The sequence below is a fragment of the Cynocephalus volans genome, chromosome 13 (assembly GCF_027409185.1).
Source record: "Cynocephalus volans isolate mCynVol1 chromosome 13, mCynVol1.pri, whole genome shotgun sequence".
Classification (NCBI taxonomy): Eukaryota; Metazoa; Chordata; class Mammalia; order Dermoptera; family Cynocephalidae; genus Cynocephalus; species Cynocephalus volans.
The window spans coordinates 29,075,098-29,096,462 of record NC_084472.1 but is presented as its reverse complement, the minus strand read 5'-3'; the positions used below and the strand labels follow the sequence as shown (position 1 = coordinate 29,096,462).

The window sequence follows — 21,365 nt, the reverse complement described above, 5'->3', positions numbered from 1 at the left end:
GTGCAACCAGAGAAAGAAAGACTTTCAAGAAGTAGTAAGGGTATAAGTGTACGCATCAGATGCCATGGGCAAGCTTTCCTAAAGCCATTTAAGTGAAAAGGTAGACATCTGCAGAGTAAAAAAGAGCTGAAAAAATGGAGAAGGAAGAGGAAACAAGAGATTTTCAATTTCCTCTGGAGAACTGGGAATGTTAAGTGGCCATATATTCTATGGACAAACCAGTTTAGTGTTTTATACTTGTTTGTGAGATGAGGCAATTAAGGTTCAAATGACACTGTTACTCAAAGTCACATAGCCCGCTGGTATCTAGATCTGCTTGGGTTTTCAAATATCTGATGAACCTTCCACTACTACCAACAGAAATGTCTGGAATGTGATGAAACATCTGTAGTTTCGCTACTAGAAGTTAATATTTTCCATTTATATTAATTATTGCTACCAATGCTCTTCTCAGATTCTTTGAGTATCTTAGAACTTGATTATAATGTTTCCTGAAAGAATGGCATTAGTGGCTGATATATAAAAGATACTGTTTTATCATTAACATATTTCATGACATTTGTTGTACCTGGATTTAATTATATACTCTAGTCCAGGACAATATATGTGTTTGTAGATTTTCGGCATCCATGATGATATGCACTATTTTGCAGATTTTCTTCTTATTCCTGTAATCCTTCCAGCCCCAGAACAATTCTATATCAGTAACAAGAAGCTAAGAATAAGGTCAGGAGACCCTTTCATTCTTAATGAAGCTCATATTTTTATGACCCCTGATTTCTTGTAGTTGTAGACCAGTTTCTTTCTGCACCCAGACTCTGCCACATTGCTTAATTGTGTTGCGATTTTCTTTACACTTGCAGCTGAATTTTTGCAGATTATTTAAGACAAATCATTTCATAAACATGTATGTTTACTTGTGTGTAAAAGGAAAATAAAAATGCTGGTAGCATTTATAATGAAACTTGATGCTTTTAATGTAGAAATAAATTTCTTCTTGCAAATTCCAAATAAACCAATGAACTCTATAATTAATCATTTTTGATATAATGTTTTTATTATGAATTAATTTTAGGTAAATGTGATTTTTAAAGTATCTTCTTGATTCTCTGAGTTGAAACAAATGGGTCTCTGAAGATTGTAAGGAGATACTGTGGATAATCATCAAAGAAACTTGTTCAACTGCAGCTCATAAATGAGCACCGAAAGAGCCAGCTTAGAACATTCTTTTGACCAAATTTTAAAATCAAAGGACTTAATTACTTTTGGGCAAATTACTGACAAGCAGGCAAGGAAATGGATACCATAAGAATATGTTCATCTCTAAGATGTAGTAATAGTTTAACCTTCTGTATTTAGCCTTCACTAATTCCACTTTCAACTTTAAAAAAAATAAATAACTGATTGAGCAATATTAGATTTTTATTGTGAAGATAGTTTTCATTATAGAATTTTCATTGTTTTGTTCTTGGCTTAACACCTTTCTTAAATCACAGAGAACAATAATTTTAGAATTATGTACATACTTTCATTTCTTTCTTTTTGAACTATTCATGGGATATGAGTTTAAATTTAGTAATTTAAGTAAATGAAATTTCTAAACTATTGCCTTCACACATTCTATCAGATATCCATCATAATGCAGTAATTTTATTCCAGGACCAGGGATCTGTGAAACTAAGAAGGCTGTGAGTTTTGCAGCTTGTTACTACCATTAAATATGTAAATACCATTAAATATTAAATAAGTTATTATCTGTTATATGTCACAGTGCATATTGTAATTAAGCATACAAAAGAAATAATTTGCATATCCATATAAAGGAATAGACTTGATTTTTAGCTATTCAATACAAGAATTAGTAGTGCTTATTATATGGATCAGCTTTTTTTTGTCATGCCATCAGATGTTTCATATATTAGCAGAGATACAAATATAGAATTTTGAAGAATAATCTTTTCATAGATTAATAAAATAATTCTATATTAATTTCCTTAAAAGCCAGCTCCAGAGTTTAGAATGCATATGAGTTGTATTTTTTTTTTTGTCGGTTTTGCTTTGTTTTTTTAAGCATACTTAAGTGGTAGACAAAGGAGACTTCCAGAAATGAGCTGTGGAATATATTTGATAATAAAGAAATATCTCATTACTTCTGAGATTTGTATATTGAATATGTGTAGCTTGGTAACTGAGTACTATAAAAGGATCAGGATTAACTGGATTTTGTATATCTGTCACCCCTGTCTTGCCAAAAATCTGTGGAGGAGTTTGTAATTGCCATTGTTTAGGTTATTACTATAAACAAAATTGATCAGGCTTATGCTATTCGCCTTCTGCGATGCACTTTACATCACTCTATTGAATTAAAATAACATGCACATACCAGTTTTATTTATCTGTCAGAAATTGAGAAAGGCAGGATGCTTTCAGTATGTGAAGACTTACAACAAGCAGACTGAAATTATAACCATTACTTTAATATTCTAGTGCAAATGAATGAATATGTGTGTTTCTATTATCTATCTTTTTATTTTCTATTTGAAATATATTTTATAAGAAAATACTGTTATTTTTTTCCTGGTGGCCCTTATTATATTTTATCAAAGCTTTAAATATGATTTTAATTGGATTACCTAAGATACAAATGCAAATCTGCAGGATACAGCATGTTTTTTCATTCCTTCGTTAAATGTGTATAATTCTTAGAGCTGCTTCTACAGTTGGACTATTTGTTTGACTGTATATAGGAAATAGAAGTAGATTGGCTGAAATTCTTTGATTTTATCCCAATGTATTCTTCATAATATTTCTACAAATGAGCTTTTTAAATTTTCAGGTACCTGTGATGAGTTAATCCATGCACACACATGCATCCTTGAAAAATCCCATAACCTCTAACAATTGTCACACATTGTCACCACCATATATGCATTCCCAATTCCCACCCAAAAAACTGGGAGGTAATTTTTTTAACTTCATTTTTTTAGAGGATTTTTTTAGGTTTACAGGAGAATTGTGGGGAAGTTGCAGAGATTTTCCATACCCCCCGCCCATACACTAGCACAGCCTCCCCCATTATCAACATCCCACAGAAGAAGGTTACAGCTGATGAATCTACATTGATCTATCATTATCTCCCCAAATCTAGTTTACGTTAGGATTTACTCTTGCTGTTGTACATTCTGTGGGTTTGCATAAATGTGTACTGATATGTATCCACCATGACTGTATCATGCAGAGTATTTTCACTGCCTTAGAAATCCTCCATGCTCCGCCAGTTTATCCTGGGAGCTGAATTTTATTTCAAGAATTTGGAATTGTTCCACACCTTTCATATTTGTCCTGCATGTTGTATTGAGGAGGGCTGTTTATTGCATGGTTCTGTTAATTTCCTGTTTGAATTTCATATCTAATGGATTTTTCATTTTGTATGCGGAAAAATTCTGTGTTCTTTTTAACATGCAGTTTTCATAAAGATATTTTTATCCAAAAATGTATCAATGAAGTATTGTTGAAAATCCGTCTTCTCTACTCAAATCTTCACCAGTATTATGCTTTCATTAGTCCAGTGATGGACAAATCATTATCCATAGAGAGAGAACTTTGAGTGTTGCCCATGGACTGTCTACCCTGCCAGTTAGTATTACCTTTGTTTTCTAAGGGAGGTCTGCGTTTCCAGTATTGACTGGTCTTTGTTTCCTGGAAAAACAATTTATAGTTCATTTTCAGATAGCTATACATATGGTATTTGTATTTTAATTAAAAAGACTGTTGTTATGTCTGATTCTTATAAGCAGAAATTCATTATAAGAACACTTCTCATTTCCTTGAAATGTTCCCTTTCTTTTTTTTTCCAGGGTTCTTAAATTGCAAGAGCCAGTTAAATTATGTGCTTTGGGGAGTTAATTTTTGGCCCCATATGTCTCTAAAAATGATTTAATTTTATCTAAAGTATGTTTGCAATGATATTTATGTTCTGTAATGCACAGAGACAATTTAAGAAAATTTTAAAAGAAAAAACACACTAGTCTGTTATTATTTCAACACAGTAACATACAATATAGGTACAAGCTTACAAACATTTCTGTTTATTTAGGTTAATATATTTTTGATATCGGAGCTCTATGGTGGCCTTTTGAAACTAGTGAATTCAAATTCTCACAAAAGTGTTTTACATAGGTCAACTTCAATTTCCTATGAGATAACTTTCTTTACCAAAATGTTTATGAAACAGCTAGAAGTAGTAATTCTTTCTTTATTGATGTAAACTCATTTAAAATTTTGGACATTTCTTTTATTATGGGTAAGATCATATTTAGTGGATACATAACAAAAATCTTTTTGTGCAAAAAATGCCATTTTTATATTTTAGCAGATGGTAAAGTGAAATAGGATACTCTTTTAAAAACTGGATTATACCAAATTCTCTAAAACTAAATAATCCCGAGCCACAAAACATGGAAGATATCTGTCTTGCAGAGATATCAGTTTAACCTAGTTTTTTGTTTGTTTGTTTGTTAATGAAATAACTGAACATGCAGTAGGTTACAAAGTTATATATAAATTATAAGTTTATGATATATTTCTGTGTATCTTTACCAACTTTGTAAATCTTGACTATTTCAAGACTTGTTTTACATGTTTGAATCAGTATATATGTACTCAAAACCCTCTATCTGCCTTTTGCTAGTATTTTTCCCCTCCTTTTTTCTCAGAGTTAATCATTAGCTTCTTTTAGGATTTATCATTCCATTTGTGGTTTTAATGCCATTTTTATGTAGTAATCAAGTTAAAATATAAAGTATTATTTTTCAGCTTTTTTCATTTCTGTAACTATTATACTATACATATCACTTGCAGTTTTAATCTGTTTATTTTAAATGCTATGTTTTAGGGTATAAACATACCACAACGTGTTTTTCATTACTCCAGTGATAGACAATTAGATTGTTTCCAAATTTTCACTATTGCAAGCAGTACTGTAAATAAACAGTATTTTATATGTTTCCTTAAGAACATATTATGACAGTTTGGTTTTTGTCTTTTGTGTGTGTGTTTTTTTTTTTTTTTTTTTTGAGAACAGTGTTCTTAAAGTTCAGGAAACATCAGAATCTCCTAGACATCTTGTTAAAACACCAATTGCTGGGCCCCAGAGTTTCTGTTTCAGTAGGTCTGAATGAGTATATTTCTAACAAGTTCTGAGGTGATGCTGACCCTGATGGTTCAGGAATTACACTTTGAGAATGGCTGGTCTAGAGCACGTAGCTTCATGTATAATTGCTGGTTCAAAGGAAAAATACATCTTCAATACAAAATGGCAAATTGTTATCCAAACTCTTTGTGTCAAATTATATACAAATTTGAACAGTGTATTAGAGTTCAATTTTTTCCACATCTTTACCTACATTTGATAAGGACACTTTTTTTTTTTTTTTTTTAGTATTGCCAATCTAATGAGTATGAACTGTATTTATTCATACCCTGCTATTATAGTTGAGATGTCTTCAAATATTTATATATAAAATAGCTTTCTTTTTCTGTGAAATGCCTATTTGTATTATTTGCTTATTTTCCTGGTATACTGTTTGCATTCTATTTGTATTCTGTTTGCATTTTTCTTATTGATTTGTAGGGGCTTTTTATGTGTTAAAGAAATTAATCCTGTCAGCTGTAAGTGTTATTAATATCTTCTCTAAACCTGTGGCTTATATTATTAGTTTAAATTTAGCTTTAAAAAGAAAAAAACCATGTGGTTAAATTTGTGAGTTCTTTCCATTTGAATTTACTATTTTAATATTTTGTTTTATAACACTTTTTTCCTCCAAGTTATAGTTATTTTGTCATACTTTCTTCCAAAATTTAAAGATTAACTTTCCTCATTTTAATTCACCTTGCTCTTTTTTAGTATATGTTGTGAGTTAAGGATCTAATTTATTTTATTTTGCATAGAGATAATCAATTATGCCATCCTTTCTGCAATGATTTGTAATGCTATCTCTATCCTATACGAGGGTACTTCAAAAAGTTCCAAGAAAAGTAGAATGAAAAGATCGTATGAATCTTCCCATGGACTTTTTGAAGTACCCTCGTATCACATTTTTATATTTTATATGCATGTATCTGTTACTCTTCTGATCAAATGCTCTGTTTATTCAGTTCATTGCTGATATTCCTTTATCTTAGTTCCTACAGCTTCAAGATAAGATTTATATATCACATATTAAATTCTTCAAGATTGTTTTCCTATTTCACAGTTGTCTTAGCTACTCCCAGCCCTTTGTACTTCCATATGAATTTTAGATCAGATTCCATGAAACCTGATAAGATTGTTGACTATTCTGTGGAAAATTGATGTGTCCATGACCCTCTTTTCTCATATATGTACATATTTTATCTTTCTCTTTATTCAGTCTTTAATTTTTCAAGTTATATTATAATTTTCTGTATAAAATCCTACACATTCTTTAATAGATTTAAACCTAGGTACTTTGCATTATATTTTGTAGTTATTAATAGGATTTTTTTCTTTTTACAATTAAAATTTGGTTGTATTGGTTTGTAAAGATGTTATTGATTTTTCTAATTCTGATCTTGTAGACAGAAATTACTTTAACTCTTATTAACTATAATTGTTGGTGTGTAGAACCTCTTGCATTTTCTGTGAAGACATTCTTTCTAATTCTTATACCTATGTTTTTGTTGTTGTTGTATTGCTATGACAAGGATTTGCAGTAAAATTTTGAATAGAGGTATTGATTCCTGATATTCTTACATTATGTTTCCTAACATTTACAGGAATATTTCTAAAGATTTCCTATTTAGTAAAATATTTGATGAAAGTTTTTAGTTTATACCCTATATCAGGTTAAATTTTATTTATTTGTTTATTTATTGATTGATTATATTTGTGGGGTACAGAATTGAATACCTATACATGTGTTCAATATGTGGTGATCAAATCAGGATAATTAGTGTACTCATGCTTATAAAACATAATCCATTTTTGTGACCCTTAACTAGTTTCTTGCTACCCCTTGTCCCCTGCCCCCTTTCCCACCTCTTATAACCACAGTTCTGCTCTCTTTTTTTATCTGAAAGTTTAATATATTATTGTGATTATTTATTTATTTATTTTAACTCCCACTTATGAGTGAGAACATGTGGTATTTTTCTTTCTGTGCCTGGCTTATTTCACTTAACATAACTTTCTTTAAGTTCATCCATGTTGCTGTGAATGGCAGGATTTCATTCCTTTTTATGGCAGAATACTATTCCATTGAGTATATATGCCACATTTTCCTTATCCAGTCATTTGTCAATGGACGTTTAGGTTGAATCCAACTCTTGGCTATTGCAAATAAAGCTGCAATAAACATGGAAGTGCAGATATTCCTTTGATATGATGATTTCCATTTCATTGGGTAAACATCCAGCAATGGGATTGCTGGGTCATATGGCAGTTCTATCCGTAGTTGTTTTAGGAACTTCCATACTGTTTTCCAAATTGTGGTTGCACTAATTTACAGTCCCACCAACAGTGAAGGAGGTTCCTCTTTCTCCACACCCTCACCAGCATTTGTTATTTTCTCTTTTTCTTTTTTTTAATTTTATTTTGTCGATATACATTGCAGCTGATTATTGCTCCCCATCACCAAAACCTCCCTCCCTTCTCCCTCCCCCCCTCCCCCCCAACAATGTCCTTTCTGTTTGCTTGTCGTATCAACTTCAAATAGTTGTGGTTGTTATATCTTCTTCCCCCCCCCCGGTTTGTGTGTGTGTGTGTGTATGTGTGTGTGTGAATTTATATATTAATTTTTAGCTCCCTCCAATAAGTGAGAACATGTGGTATTTCTCTTTCTGTGCCTGACTTGTTTCACTTAATATAATTCTCTCAAGGTCCATCCATGTTGTTGCAAATGGCAGTATTTCATTCGTTTTTATAGCTGAGTAGTATTCCATTGTGTAGATGTACCACATTTTCCGTATCCACTCATCTGATGATGGGCATTTGGGCTGGTTCCAACTCTTGGCTATTGTAAAGAGTGCTGCGATGAACATTGGGGAACAGGTATACCTTCGACCTGATGATTTCCATTCCTCTGGGTATATTCCCAACAGTGGGATGGCTGGGTCGTATGGTAGATCTATTTGCAATTGTTTAAGGAACCTCCATACCATTTTCCATAGAGGCTGCACCATTTTGCAGTCCCACCAACAATGTATGAGAGTTCCTTTTTCTCCGCAGCCTCGCCAGCATTTATCGTTCATAGTCTTTTGGATTTTAGCCATCCTAACTGGGGTTAGATGGTATCTCAATGTGGTTTTGATTTGCATTTCCCGGATGCTGAGTGATGTTGAGCATTTTTTCATATGTCTGTTGGCCATTTGGATATCTTCCTTAGAGAAATGCCTACTTAGCTCTTTTGTCCATTTTTTAATTGGGTTGCTTGTTTTCTTCTTGTAAAGTTGTTTGAGTTCCTTATATATTCTGGATATTAATCCTTTGTCAGATGTATATTTTGCAAATATTTTCTCCCACTCTGTTGGTTGTCTTTTAACTCTTTTAATTGTTTCTTTTGCTGTGCAGAAGCTTTTTAGTTTGATATAATCCCATTTGTTTATTTTTCCTTTGGTTGCCCGTGCTTTTGGGGTCGTATTCATGAAGTCTGTGCCCAGTCCTATTTCCTGAAGTGTTTCTCCTATGTTTTCTTTAAGAAGTTTTATTGTCTCAGGGTGTATATTTAAATCCTTAATCCATTTTGATTTTAGTATACGGTGAGAGGTATGGATCTAGTTTCATTCTCCTGCATATCGATATCCAGTTATCCCAGCACCACTTGCTGAAGAGGCAGTCCCTTCCCCAGTGAATAGGCTTGGTGCCTTTGTCAAAGATCAGATGGCAGTAAGTGTGTGGGTTGATTTCTGGATTCTCTATTCTATTCCATTGGTCAGTGTGTCTGTTTTTATGCCAGTACCATACTGTTTTGGTTATTATAGCTTTGTAGTATAGCTTAAAGTCAGGTAGTGTTATGCCTCCAGCTTTATTTTTTTTTGCTGAGCATTGCTTTGGCTATTCGTGGTCTTTTATTGTTCCATATAAATGTCTGAATAGTTTTTTCCATTTCTGAGAAAAATGTCTTTGGAATTTTGATGGGGATTGCATTGAATTTGTATATCACTTTGGGTAGTATGGACATTTTCACTATGTTGATTCTTCCAATCCAAGAGCATGGAATATCTTTCCATCTTCTTGTATCCTCTCTAATTTCTCTCAGCAGTGGTTTGTAGTTCTCATTATAGAGATTTTTCACCTCCTTGGTTAACTCAATTCCTAAGTATTTTATTTTTTTGGTGGCTATTGTAAATGGGCAGGCTTTCTTGATTTCTCCTTCTGCATGTTCACTATTGGAGAAAAGAAATGCTACTGATTTTTGTGTGTTGACTCTTTGTTTCTCTTCAAAACGTATAAATCTTTCGCCTTTTATTTTCTGTCTTTTTGATAATAGCCAGTCTAACTGGGGTGAGATGATATCTCAGTGTGTTTTCAATTTGGATTTCCCAGGTTCTGAGTGATGTTGAGTATTTTTTCATGTGTCTGAGACCTGAAATTATAAAACTCCTGAAAGAAAATGTAGCGCAAACACTTCAGTACATAGGACTGGTCAAAAACTTTACGAATATGACCCCAAAAGCACAGGCAACCAAAGAAAAAATATACAAATGGGATTATATCAAACTAAGAAGCTTCTTCACAGCAAAAGAAACAACAGAGCACAAAGATAACCCACAGAATGGGAGAAAATATTTGCAAGCTATGCATCTGACAAGGGATTAATATTCAGAATATACAAAGCACTCAAACAACTCAACAGTAAGAAAACAAGTAACCCAATTAAAAAATGGGCAAAGGAGCTGAATAGACATTTCTTATATGACGATATACAAACGGCCAACAGACACATATTGAATTAATTGTAATAAATATTTATTAAAGGATCACATCTCCTGACATCTTACAATTGGTCTTTATCACAACCACTTTCCTAAAATAGTTGTTGTTATGGCCAACTTCTAGATTAAACCAACCATCCTTCCCAGCGTCTTAAATATTTTCTATATATAAAGGAGTCTTCAAACAGTTCATGGAGAGATTCAAATTATCATTCAATTCTGTTTTTCCACAAACATTTTGAGGTGCCCTCTTATTACTTTGACTGTCTTATTGTCATTGAATGTATGTATTTGTCTGTGTGTATATGTGACTTTTATTAGATGCTGCTTCTTCTCTCTTTGAGAATGCCTTCAGTTCTTCCTTTTCCTGGTTCTCTTTTTTCCAGAGGTGTGTTAGCTATAGATTTCCCCCCAAAATTATTTTTTGAGATATTCCTCTTTCTTAGTTGATCCTTAAAGAACTTCTACTTAAGTGGCTTCAGTTAACACTTGATATGGACAAACGCAAGGCCTTTGTGGCTACCACAAGATAGAATTCAGACAACTGAATAAAAACAGACTTAATGCATACAGCTCCTTCTTTTCTCATCCAAGTTGTGGATGTGGAAAACATGAGCCTTCAGTTTGCTTGGTTTACACGGGTCGAAGAGTTCCCACCTGTAAAAATTACCTTCGCTTTAGGAATTTCTCTAAAACTCATCTTCCTCTTGTTTGCCTTTTGCCATATTTGTGGCTACTATAATAATAACTTATGACTTCCTTTGACAGTTAGATCGAAATATTCATGAAGTAGTTTCAAGTATCCGAGGATCCCTTGGAAGAATATGGTTTTCTAAGAGCCAAGCTAGCCCCAAATAATCACAGCCTTGAAATAGGAAGAACACTCCAGAAAATTAAAGCAATATTTTACCATAAGTGACTTTACGCTGAGATATCTAGTTCCACTCAATGAGGCTAAAAGAGTTCATCCTAAAGCCATTCTTTTAAAACCAGTTATTTCTGGCTTATTACTGTGAACATTTCTTTCTTTTTAAATTTTAACATTTAAACATTTTTGTGGGGTACAGTGTGTTGTTTCAATACATGCATATACTTTTTGTTGTCTTTTTTGGGGGATAGTCTATTATCCAATTTTTTTATAGGGTAGGTTTCCATTTATTTTTGTCTTGAAAATTCCAAATTATAATAATCTAATAAAGTCATGTCTGAAGTAGACAATAATTTGGAAATATATGATATGTGGATAAGATTTTATCATGCATTTCTTACTTATATCTAACAGGAGTAGACAGATATTTATTTTACATTACAACCTATTTTCCAGGAAACTCTGTTGCCAAGAACTGCAGAGTCCTTGGATGTTTCTAAGAAGTTTGTGTGACTACCCTTAATCCAGAAGTAACTGTAAAATATCAGAGGGATAAAGAGAGAGGCCATGGGCATCATGGTTAAGAATATGAACTTTAAGTCAGACAGAAGTAGGTAACCTAAAGGAAGTTAACGTCTTTTTTTTCTGTACCCCACAAATATATTTAATCAATTATTTTTCAATTGAAAAATACAACAAATAAATAAATGTAAATAAACATCTCTTAAAATATTAACAATACCTTTTTATGCAATAATTCATCTGGTTATTGGTTTTTATTTTACATATGAGAAATATCTATCCTCTGTGTTATTAAACCTCTCTTGAATGCCTGATATTGCCAGATTTCAAAGGACTGTACCAAGTTGCCAATTTCAGAAATTTCCTTTTCCCATATTTACTACAAAATCAGTGCTGTAAGTCTGAAATTTTGTCTTGACGAAACAATAAAACAGTTGTATTGAAATCAGGTATACAGAATTCCATTCTCAGCAGTATAATGAACTATTTATCCTTTTTAAAATTTAATTTAATTTTATCAGTATACAATGTGGTTGATAATTGTGGCCCATTACCAAAGCCTCCCTCCCCCCTCCCTCCCCCCGTCCCTCCCAACAGCTTCATATCTGTTTGCTTGGACGTTAACCTCCTTAAAATACAAATTTCTCAGCTGTAAACTAGGGTTAGAAAGAGAAGTTATCTCAACAAGTCCATACTAAATACAATCAACCTACAAACTATGTTGTCTAAATAAGTCACATTGACAAGAATTGAGAAAGCTGATAGATTATTTGTCTTTGTTAAGAAAATGCAACAATCTAATCTCTTCAGAGCTTCCACCCACAACAGGCAATTTATACTGGCTTCATTTAGCAAATTGTATTTTTTTGTTAGAATATGTTCCTTTCATTCAGGATGTTTACCTCAGCCAACAATATGTTAAGTTGGTATGCAAAGAACTAAACTGGAATATGTGTTTTAAAGTACGGTTTGGTGTAATTTCAGGGATAATATACCCTACAATAAAAAATGATTCTCCAATAATTTTAGTTTATAACCAAGAAAAATTTTCTCCACCCTCATCCCCAACGTTGTACTTGTAAGAAACAAAATCTCCAAGTTGCCAGGTCACATTTAAATATAAGTATGAAATCATAAAATTTTTTAACATTTATATTCTGTGAAATTATTCTCAAGAATGTTTTTCATGATTGTTTGTCTTCTGTTATTGATGTTTAGTCTCCACTAAATGTCAGCTTGTTTAGCCTTGCTCACAATTTCAGATTGAAGTAATTTCTAACTTAAATATAGGTCTGCTATTCATCTTACTGTTTAATCAAATTTAACAATTATTTAAATCATTGATGCATACAGTAGGTAATACAGGGCCAGTATTAACTCCTGTGGGTCATTCCCTGACCCCCAACAACTATACCCATCCCGCGCCACTGCCACGGTAAGTTCAGTTTTAATACAACCTTCCATGTGGTTGTGAACATACAAAATGAACTGAATTTTTCATATTTCTTAATGACTAAATCAAGATACAGCATACCCACCAACTGACATCAGACTTGGCTTATGTTATAGAAAAAATATATATCTATTTAAAAGCTTGACAGAATTTCCCTTCAACGAGGAATGCTAATCTTTAATTTAATAGCCCAAATTATCTGAAATGCCCATAAACTGATTCTGGATAATGTATTTCAGCATTTAGTAAGCTGAAATATCTATAGTTTTCAAAGTTATTTTTTCCTTCTAAATTAACCAATTAACCAGGAATAGAGTCCTCATTTTTCTGTGAACTGAATGTAAATACATATGTGTTGTTTATAGCAATGCCTGAAGATTGTAATGATAATTCATATGCAACACCAAGTATTTAAAATAGTTATTTCTATGTAAACTGTTTTATTGTGATTTGCATGCAGAAAAGTTCACAAAACGTACATGCACTGTTTGTTGAAGTTTTGCAGAGGATCCCAAACATGTGACCACCGCACAGATCAATAAATAAAACACAAAATAGCCATGTTTTCACTGTTTTTACTCTGATATGAAGAAATGTTTGATGTGGAATTTTTGTTTGATATAAAATGCTTGATATGAATATTTTTATTTTTCTATTCCGCAAAATATGCTAGAAAGGAATCAACATAAGCAATTATCCACATTACGAAAAAACAGAAGAGTTTTTAATAACAAAATATGTGTGAAAGTTTTGGGTTTTTAAAAAATAGTTTACAGTTAATTTTATGTTTTATTCCTTTTAAAATAATTTGATTATAATAATTCTGTATGGTGTGATTATGCCAACTATTGATAAACAAATGTACATTGTCTTGGTAAAACTTCCATTGTTTTCTGTTTTCTTTTATATTAAACTTCCATACCTCATGGGAGAATGCTGTCTTTTTCTGTGCAGATCCGGTATTAAATATATCACTTCTCAACACTGCTTCCCCTGTATTTTAGAGCAGTGAGATGTTTCCATGTCACGTGGTCAGAGGGAGGTAGATTAATAGGGATCCTGGTTGGAAATTTCTTTCCTGTTATTGTTCTCCCTCAGCAGTTGATGGCCAAGTTAATTCTCTTTAGTTTGGTCGTGCTCGAAAGCACACATTGCCAAGCAATGGTAAGCTTTATGAGGAAAAAAAGAAGCAACGGTGTCCATCAAAGTCTTAAAGTTGCATTTTTAAACTTTGGTTTTACCTGATGTGCCATTCAAAAAAGCTTCAAAAGATTATTTTTTTTAACGAAAGGTTCAATATGTCCCGAGGCTATCGGTTTTGAGTTAAACTGGGTGAAGTAGAAATATTTTACTCATCAGCTTTGCAGTCACAGAGTTTGCCTCAGCTAGAACAAAACTGCTGATGCATTTAGAGAAAATTAACCCCCCATCCTGGCGGCCAGATGTGACTGGTTTCTGATGAATGCACATGAGTGGGCTGAAAAATCAGGAGACTGTGAAATTCCTGTCAGGTCCGTACAGTGCAGAATGGGCTATTGACTGCTTTCTAAATTTCCTTCCATCATTCTTCTTGAACACTGCCATTAATTTCCTCTCCTACTCTGACTTGTGTTTTTTCCCCTCCCTCTTCCTTCTAGCTCTGTCAGCTGCAAAGAAGGATACGCACACTGTGGCAGGAGCACTTCAAACTGGTGGTCCTCTTCAGCCAGACGAGGCTGGCCAACTTCCAGACAGACTCTCAGGAGAGTATTCAGAAAATATTAGCTGTGCAGGTAGGTGATTGCAGGGAAGTAAGAAAGATCTTTCTGATCTAGATTGAAAAGCAAATGATGGGTAGTGTGATGAAGCATTGAAACCACATCCCATCAGAGTTTTATAAATTTTTAACCTCTTTAATAAACTGGAATTGCATGAAGGATGAATTCAGTAAGTTAGCACATATACCAGGCATACTTTGGGGGGAAAGGGAGATTTGACTTATTTCTCACAAATCTCAGAATAGCTATTTTAAAATACATTTGGTATAAACATAGTTTTTCAAATCTTTAGGCTTTGCAGATGCCATTCAGCTGTTTAACATGACAACAGTTACCTCGTGCTGCTTTTGGGCAAAATCTACTCTAGTAAAAATAACTCTGATATTTATTTTATTTGTCTATTGTCTTTCCCCTTCCATTTTGCAAGAGGCTTGTCCTCCAAGCAGATTTGAAGATGACTTTATTTTAAAAAATAAGCAACTTGCGGCAAGAATGTAACTGTGGTTCTAGATTCATGTGAGATTTTTCTATTTCTGTAAAAACATTTAGTGGATCAACTATCTTTTTTTTTAAGATCCTGCTATATTTTAGAAACCCATATGAACTATGTGAAGACTATTATTTGAATAGTACCTAAAATTTTTGAAATCAGTGTTTTTCTATTTCAAAAAAAAAGAAAGATATTTAAAACAAAATCTCCAAAATGAAAATACACACCACCTTGTTCTAACTTTTTTAAATAAAATAAAATAAAACACCTGTTTTACGAAAAACAAAAACATGGCATATGTTCTTTAAAAACCACAATCTTTAGATCAGTTAACATAGAGTATGTAAAAATAAAAGGAGTGTCTATAACCTGTGATTTCTTTTTAAATGTTAAAATGTTCTCATTAGTGTCTTAGAAAAATCCTATATTTCTGCACAAATGTAAATGCTCATTAAAATATTACAAATGATAAGTTCTTATTGTAAAATACGGTATATTTTCAAATATTGAAAATGTCAGTAGAAACTGAAAGTATCTCAACATAATTAAAGCCATATATGCCAAACCCAGTGCCAATATCATCCTGAATGGGGAAAAGCTAAAAGCTTTTCCTTTAAGAACAGGAACTAGACAAGGATGCCCACTCTCACCGCTCCTATTCAACATAGTGTTGGAAGTACTAGCCAGAGCAATCAGAGAAGAGAAGGAAATAAAGGGCATCCAGATTGGTAAAGATGAAGTCAAACTGTCCCTGTTTGCAGATGACATGATCCTATATATCGAACAGCCTAAAACCTCTACAAAAAAACTGTTGGAATTGATAAATGATTTCAGCACAGTAGCAGGATACAAAATCAACACACAAAAATTAGTAGCATTTCTATTCTCCAATAGTGAACATGCAGAACGAGAAATCAAGAAAGCCTGCCCGTTTACAATAGCCACCAAAAAAATAAAATACTTAGGAATTGAGTTAACCAAGGAGGTGAAAAATCTCTATAATGAGAACTACAAACCACTGCTGAGAGAAATTAGAGAGGATACAAGAAGATGGAAAGATATCCCATGCTCTTGGATTGGAAGAATCAACATAGTGAAAATGTCCATACTACCCAAAGTGATATACAAATTCAATGCAATCCCCATCAAAATTCCAAAGACATTTTTCTCAGAAATGGAAAAAACTATTCAGACATTTATATGGAACAATAAAAGACCACGCATAGCCAAAGCAATGCTCAGCAAAAAAAATAAAGCTGGAGGCATAACACTACCTGACTTTAAGCTATACTACAAAGCTATAATAACCAAAACAGTATGGTACTGGCATAAAAACAGACACACTGATCAATGAAATAGAATAGAGAATCCAGAAATCAACCCTCACACTTACTGCCATCTGATCTTTGACAAAGGCACCAAGCCTATTCACTGGGGAAGGGACTGCCTCTTCAGCAAATGGTGCTGGGATAACTGGATATCCATATGCAGGAGAATGAAACTAGATCCATACCTCTCACCGTATACTAAAATCAACTCAAAATGGACTAAGGATTTAAATATACACCCTGAAACAATAAAACTTCTTAAAGAAAACATAGGAGAAACACTTCAGGAAATAGGACTGGGCACAGACTTCATGAATATGACACCAAAGCACAGGCAACCAAAGGAAAAATAAACAAATGGGATTATATCAAACTAAAAAGCTTCTGCACAGCAAAAGAAACAATTAAAAGAGTTAAAAGACAACCAACAGAGTGGGAGAAAATATTTGCAAAATATACATCTGACAAAGGATTAATATCCAGAATATATAAGGAACTCAAACAACTTTACAAGAAAAAAACAAGCAACCCAATTAAAAAATGGGCAAAAGAGCTAAATAGGCATTTCTCTAAGGAAGATATACAAATGGCCAACAGACATATGAAAAAATGCTCAACATCACTCAGCATCCGGGAAATGCAAATCAAAACCACATTGAGATACCATCTAACCCCAGTTAGGATGGCTAAAATCCAAAAGACTCTGAATGATAAATGCTGGAGAGGTTGTGGATTAAAAGGAACTCTCATACATTGTTGGTGGGACTGCAAAATGGTGCAGCCTCTATGGAAAATGGTATGGAGGTTCCTCAAACAATTGCAGATAGATCTACCATACGACCCAGCTATCCCACTGCTGGGAATATACCCAGAGGAATGGAAATCATAAGGTCGAAGGTATACCTGTTCCCCAATGTTTATCGCAGCACTCTTTACAATAGCCAAGAGTTGGAACGAGCCCAAATGCCCATCATCAGATGAGTGGATACGGAAAATGTGGTACATCTACACAATGGAATACTACTCAGCTATAAAAATGAATGAAATACTGCCATTTGCAACAACATGGATGGACCTTGAGAGAATTATATTAAGTGAAACAAGTCAGGCACAGAAAGAGAAATACCACATGTTCTCACTTATTGGTGGGAGCTAAAAATTAATATATAAATTCACACACACACACACACACACACACAAAAAAAAAAACCGGGGGGGGGGGAAGAAGATATAACAACCACAATTATTTGAAGTTGATAGGACAAGCAAACAGAAAGGACATTGTTGGGGGGGAAAGGGGAGGGGGGAGGGAGAAGGGCGGAAGGTTTTGGTGATGGGGAGCAATAATCAGCCACAATGTATATCGACAAAATAAAATTTAAAAAAATAAATAAATAAAAATTTTTTAAAAAAAGAAAGTGTTTGAATATCAATAAAGTGAATTCTTAATTCATAACTCTCAATAATCTTAATCCTAATTTTTATTAGAAATTCACCTGGTTTAAAATTACTTATTTTTATGGCTGTTATATAATAATGGAAATGAAGGGATAGAATAGCATAGGTAGGATCACCTGAACAGGAGGCATGTGAGTGTCCAGCAAAGGGAGGCCCAGCTGGAAGCCCCAGTCAGCCCATCCCACCACTCGAGCAGTAGGCAAGCAAGCATCCCATGGCTGAAGAGAACCACAAACATGCTTTCCACAGCCAATGCCACAACTACTGCTGCTGCAAGGATGGCTCACAACCACAGTAGAAGCCAGGACTACTCACCAGGCAGTGCAGCACATGCTCAACTGCATTGACACAAGGAGAGTCACCAGCACAGCCTGCAAATAGAGGAGGAAGTTTTTCTCCTTAAAGCCCACTCCAGAGTAACAGAAAAAACAACTGTTCTACCAGATAACCAGACATCAATATAGAGATACTAGAAATACAAATAAACAGGAAAATATGACACCACCAGATGAATACAGTATTTCTTAAATACTAAATGCCATAGAGCAGGAAACACTTGAAATATCTGCAAAAGAATTTTGTACAAGAATCTTAAGAAAACTCAGTTAGAGAACACAATGAAACAAGAAAAAATATCCAGGATATAAAAGAGAAAAATTACAAAGAGATTAATACCTTAAAAAAGAATGTAGCAGAACTCCCGGAACTGAAGGATTCATTTGATGAAGTGAAACTCAACTGAGAGCTCAACAGCAGGTTAAAGCAAGCAGAAGAAAGAATTTCAGATCTCAAAGATGATCTTTTTGAAAAAACCCAAGGTAGATGAAAAAAAAGAAAGAAGGAACTTTACAAAATGAAGGAAATAAAAGAGCTCTAGCAGACATCATTAAGCACACAAACATGGATACTTTAGAAGGGGAGGAGAAAGTAAAAAACATGGAAAACCTATTGAAGGAAATAATAACAGAAAACTTCTTGGGCATAAGATTGACATGGGCCTTCAGATCCAGGAATCCCATAGGCCCCCAAACAGATTCAACCCGAAAAGATCTTCTCCAAGACACACTATAGTCAAACTGGCAAAACTCAAAAACAAAGAGAGTATTCTAAAAGCAGCAAGAAAAAAGTGTCAAGTCACCTATAAGGGAGCACCCATTAGACTAACAGCAGACTTCTCAACTGAAACTCTGCAGGGAAGAAGAAAGTGGAATGATGTATTCAAAATACTTAAAGAAAAACATTGCCAGCCAAGAATTCCATACCCAGCAAGGCTATTCCTCAAAATTGGGTAGCAATAGTATATTTCCCAGACAAAGACTGCAGGAGTTCATGACCACATGACCAGCACTGTAAGAAATTCTCAAGGGAGTCATTCATCTGGAATCTGAAAAATGATAACCACTACCACAAGTACACAAGAAAGAACAAAACTCACTGTTAAAACAAAAATTAAAATGAGAAAGAGAAAGAAACTAAATCATACCACCTCAAAAAACCAACAAACACTAAAGATAAATGATCAAAGGGAAAGAAAGGAACAAAAAATATTTAAAACATCTAAACAAAAAGCAATAAAATGCCAGGAGTTAAACAATATATGTCAATAACAACCCTAAATTTAAAGAGATTAAACTCCCCACTCAAATGACACAGTTTGACTGACTGGATTAAAAAGCTAGACCCAAATATACACTGTCTTCCAGAGACCTAACCTGTAAAGACATACACAGACCAATAGTGAAAGGATGGAAAAAGATATACTATGAAAATGGTAACCAAAAATGAGCAAGAGTAGCTACTCTTATATCAGATAAAACAAACTCTAATAAACCAAAAACCATAAAAAGAGACAAAGAAGGCCATTATATAATGAAAAGGGATCTGTCCAGTAAGAACATATGACAATCATAAATATTTATGCACCCAACATCAGAGCACCCAGAAATATAAAGCAAACACTATTAGACCTAAAGAAAAAGATAGACCCCAGTATGATCATAGTGGGGGACCTGAATACCCCTCTCTCATCATTGGACAGATCTTCTAAGCAACAAATGAACAGAGAAACACAGGATTTAAGCTACATTTTACACCAATTAGACCTGGCAGATATCTACAGAAAATTTCATCCAACAACTACAGAATATACATTCTTCTCATCAGCACATGGAACTCTATCCAGGATAGACCAAATGTTAGGTCACAAATCAAGTATCAGCATATTTTAAAAAATCAAAATCATTTCAATTATCTTTTCAGACCACAACAGACTAAAACTGGAAATCAATAACAAATGATACTCTGTAAATTATGCAAATAAATGGAAACTAAACATGCTCCTGAATGACCAATGGGTCCAAGAAGAAATTAAATAGGAAATCAAAAAATTTCTAGAAAGTAACAAAACTAAGAAAACATCATACCAAAACCTGTGAAATACTGCAAAAGCAGTACTAAAAGGGAAGTTTGTTGCAATTAATGCTTACATCAAAAGAATAGAAAGACTTCAAATAAATGACTTAATGCTATACTTCAAAGAACTATAAAAACAAGAACAATCCAATTCTAAAAATAGTAGATGGAAAGAAATAATTAAGACCAGAGCTGAACTAAGTAAAACAGAGACCCCCAAAACAATACAGAAACCAATGAAACAAAAAGTTGGTTTTTAGAGAAGATAAACAAAAAAGACAAACCATTAGCTAGGCTAACTAAAAAAAATAAGAGAGAAGACCTAAATAACAAAAATCAGAAATGAAAAAGGAGACATTACAACTGATACCACAGAAATACATAGGATCATAAGAGACTATTATAAACAAATATATGCCAACAAATATGAAAACCTGGAGGAAATGGATGAATTTCTGGACACATACAAACTATCAAGACTGTACCAAGAAGAAAAAGAAAACCTGAACAGATCAATAACAAGTATCAAGATTGAAGCAGTAATCAGCAGTCTCCCAACAAAGAAAAGCCCAGGACAAGATGACTTTACTGCTGAATTCTATCAAACCATTAAAGAGGAATTAATACCAATTCTCTTCAAACTTTCCCAAAAGTTGAAACAGAAGCCACTCTCCCAAACTCACTCTGAGGCCAGCAATATCTTGATACCATAACTGGACAAATATACAACAAAAAAAGAAAACAACAGGCCAATATCCTTGACGAAATTAGACACAAAAATCCTCAACAAAATATTAGCAATCAGAATACAGCAACACATCAAAAAAATTATACATCAAGATCAAGTGGGATTCATCACAGGGATGCAAGGATGGTTGAACATAAACAAGTCAATAAATGTGATACACCACGTCAGTAAAATCAAGGACAAAAACCATATGATTATCTCAGTACATGCACAAAAAGCATTTGACAAAATTCAACATCGCTTCATGATAAAGGCTCTCAGAAAATTAGGTGTACAAGGAAAATATCTCAACACAATAAAAGCCATATATGACAAATGGCCTGTATTATCCTGAACAAGAAATGGACAATGATACCCATTCTCACCACTCCTATCTAA

At 33.5% G+C, this 21,365-nt stretch overlaps 1 protein-coding gene across 1 annotated transcript in view; it reads left to right on the top strand.

The window, feature by feature from the left end:
- The window catches only part of CCDC178 (coiled-coil domain containing 178), a 452,087-nt gene that overhangs the window by 391,949 nt on the left and 38,773 nt on the right, over positions 1-21,365 (top strand). The window contains exon 19 of the mRNA XM_063077500.1: positions 14,432-14,566. Within this exon, the coding sequence (XP_062933570.1) occupies positions 14,432-14,566 (135 nt within the window). The remainder of the gene's footprint in view (positions 1-14,431; positions 14,567-21,365) is intronic.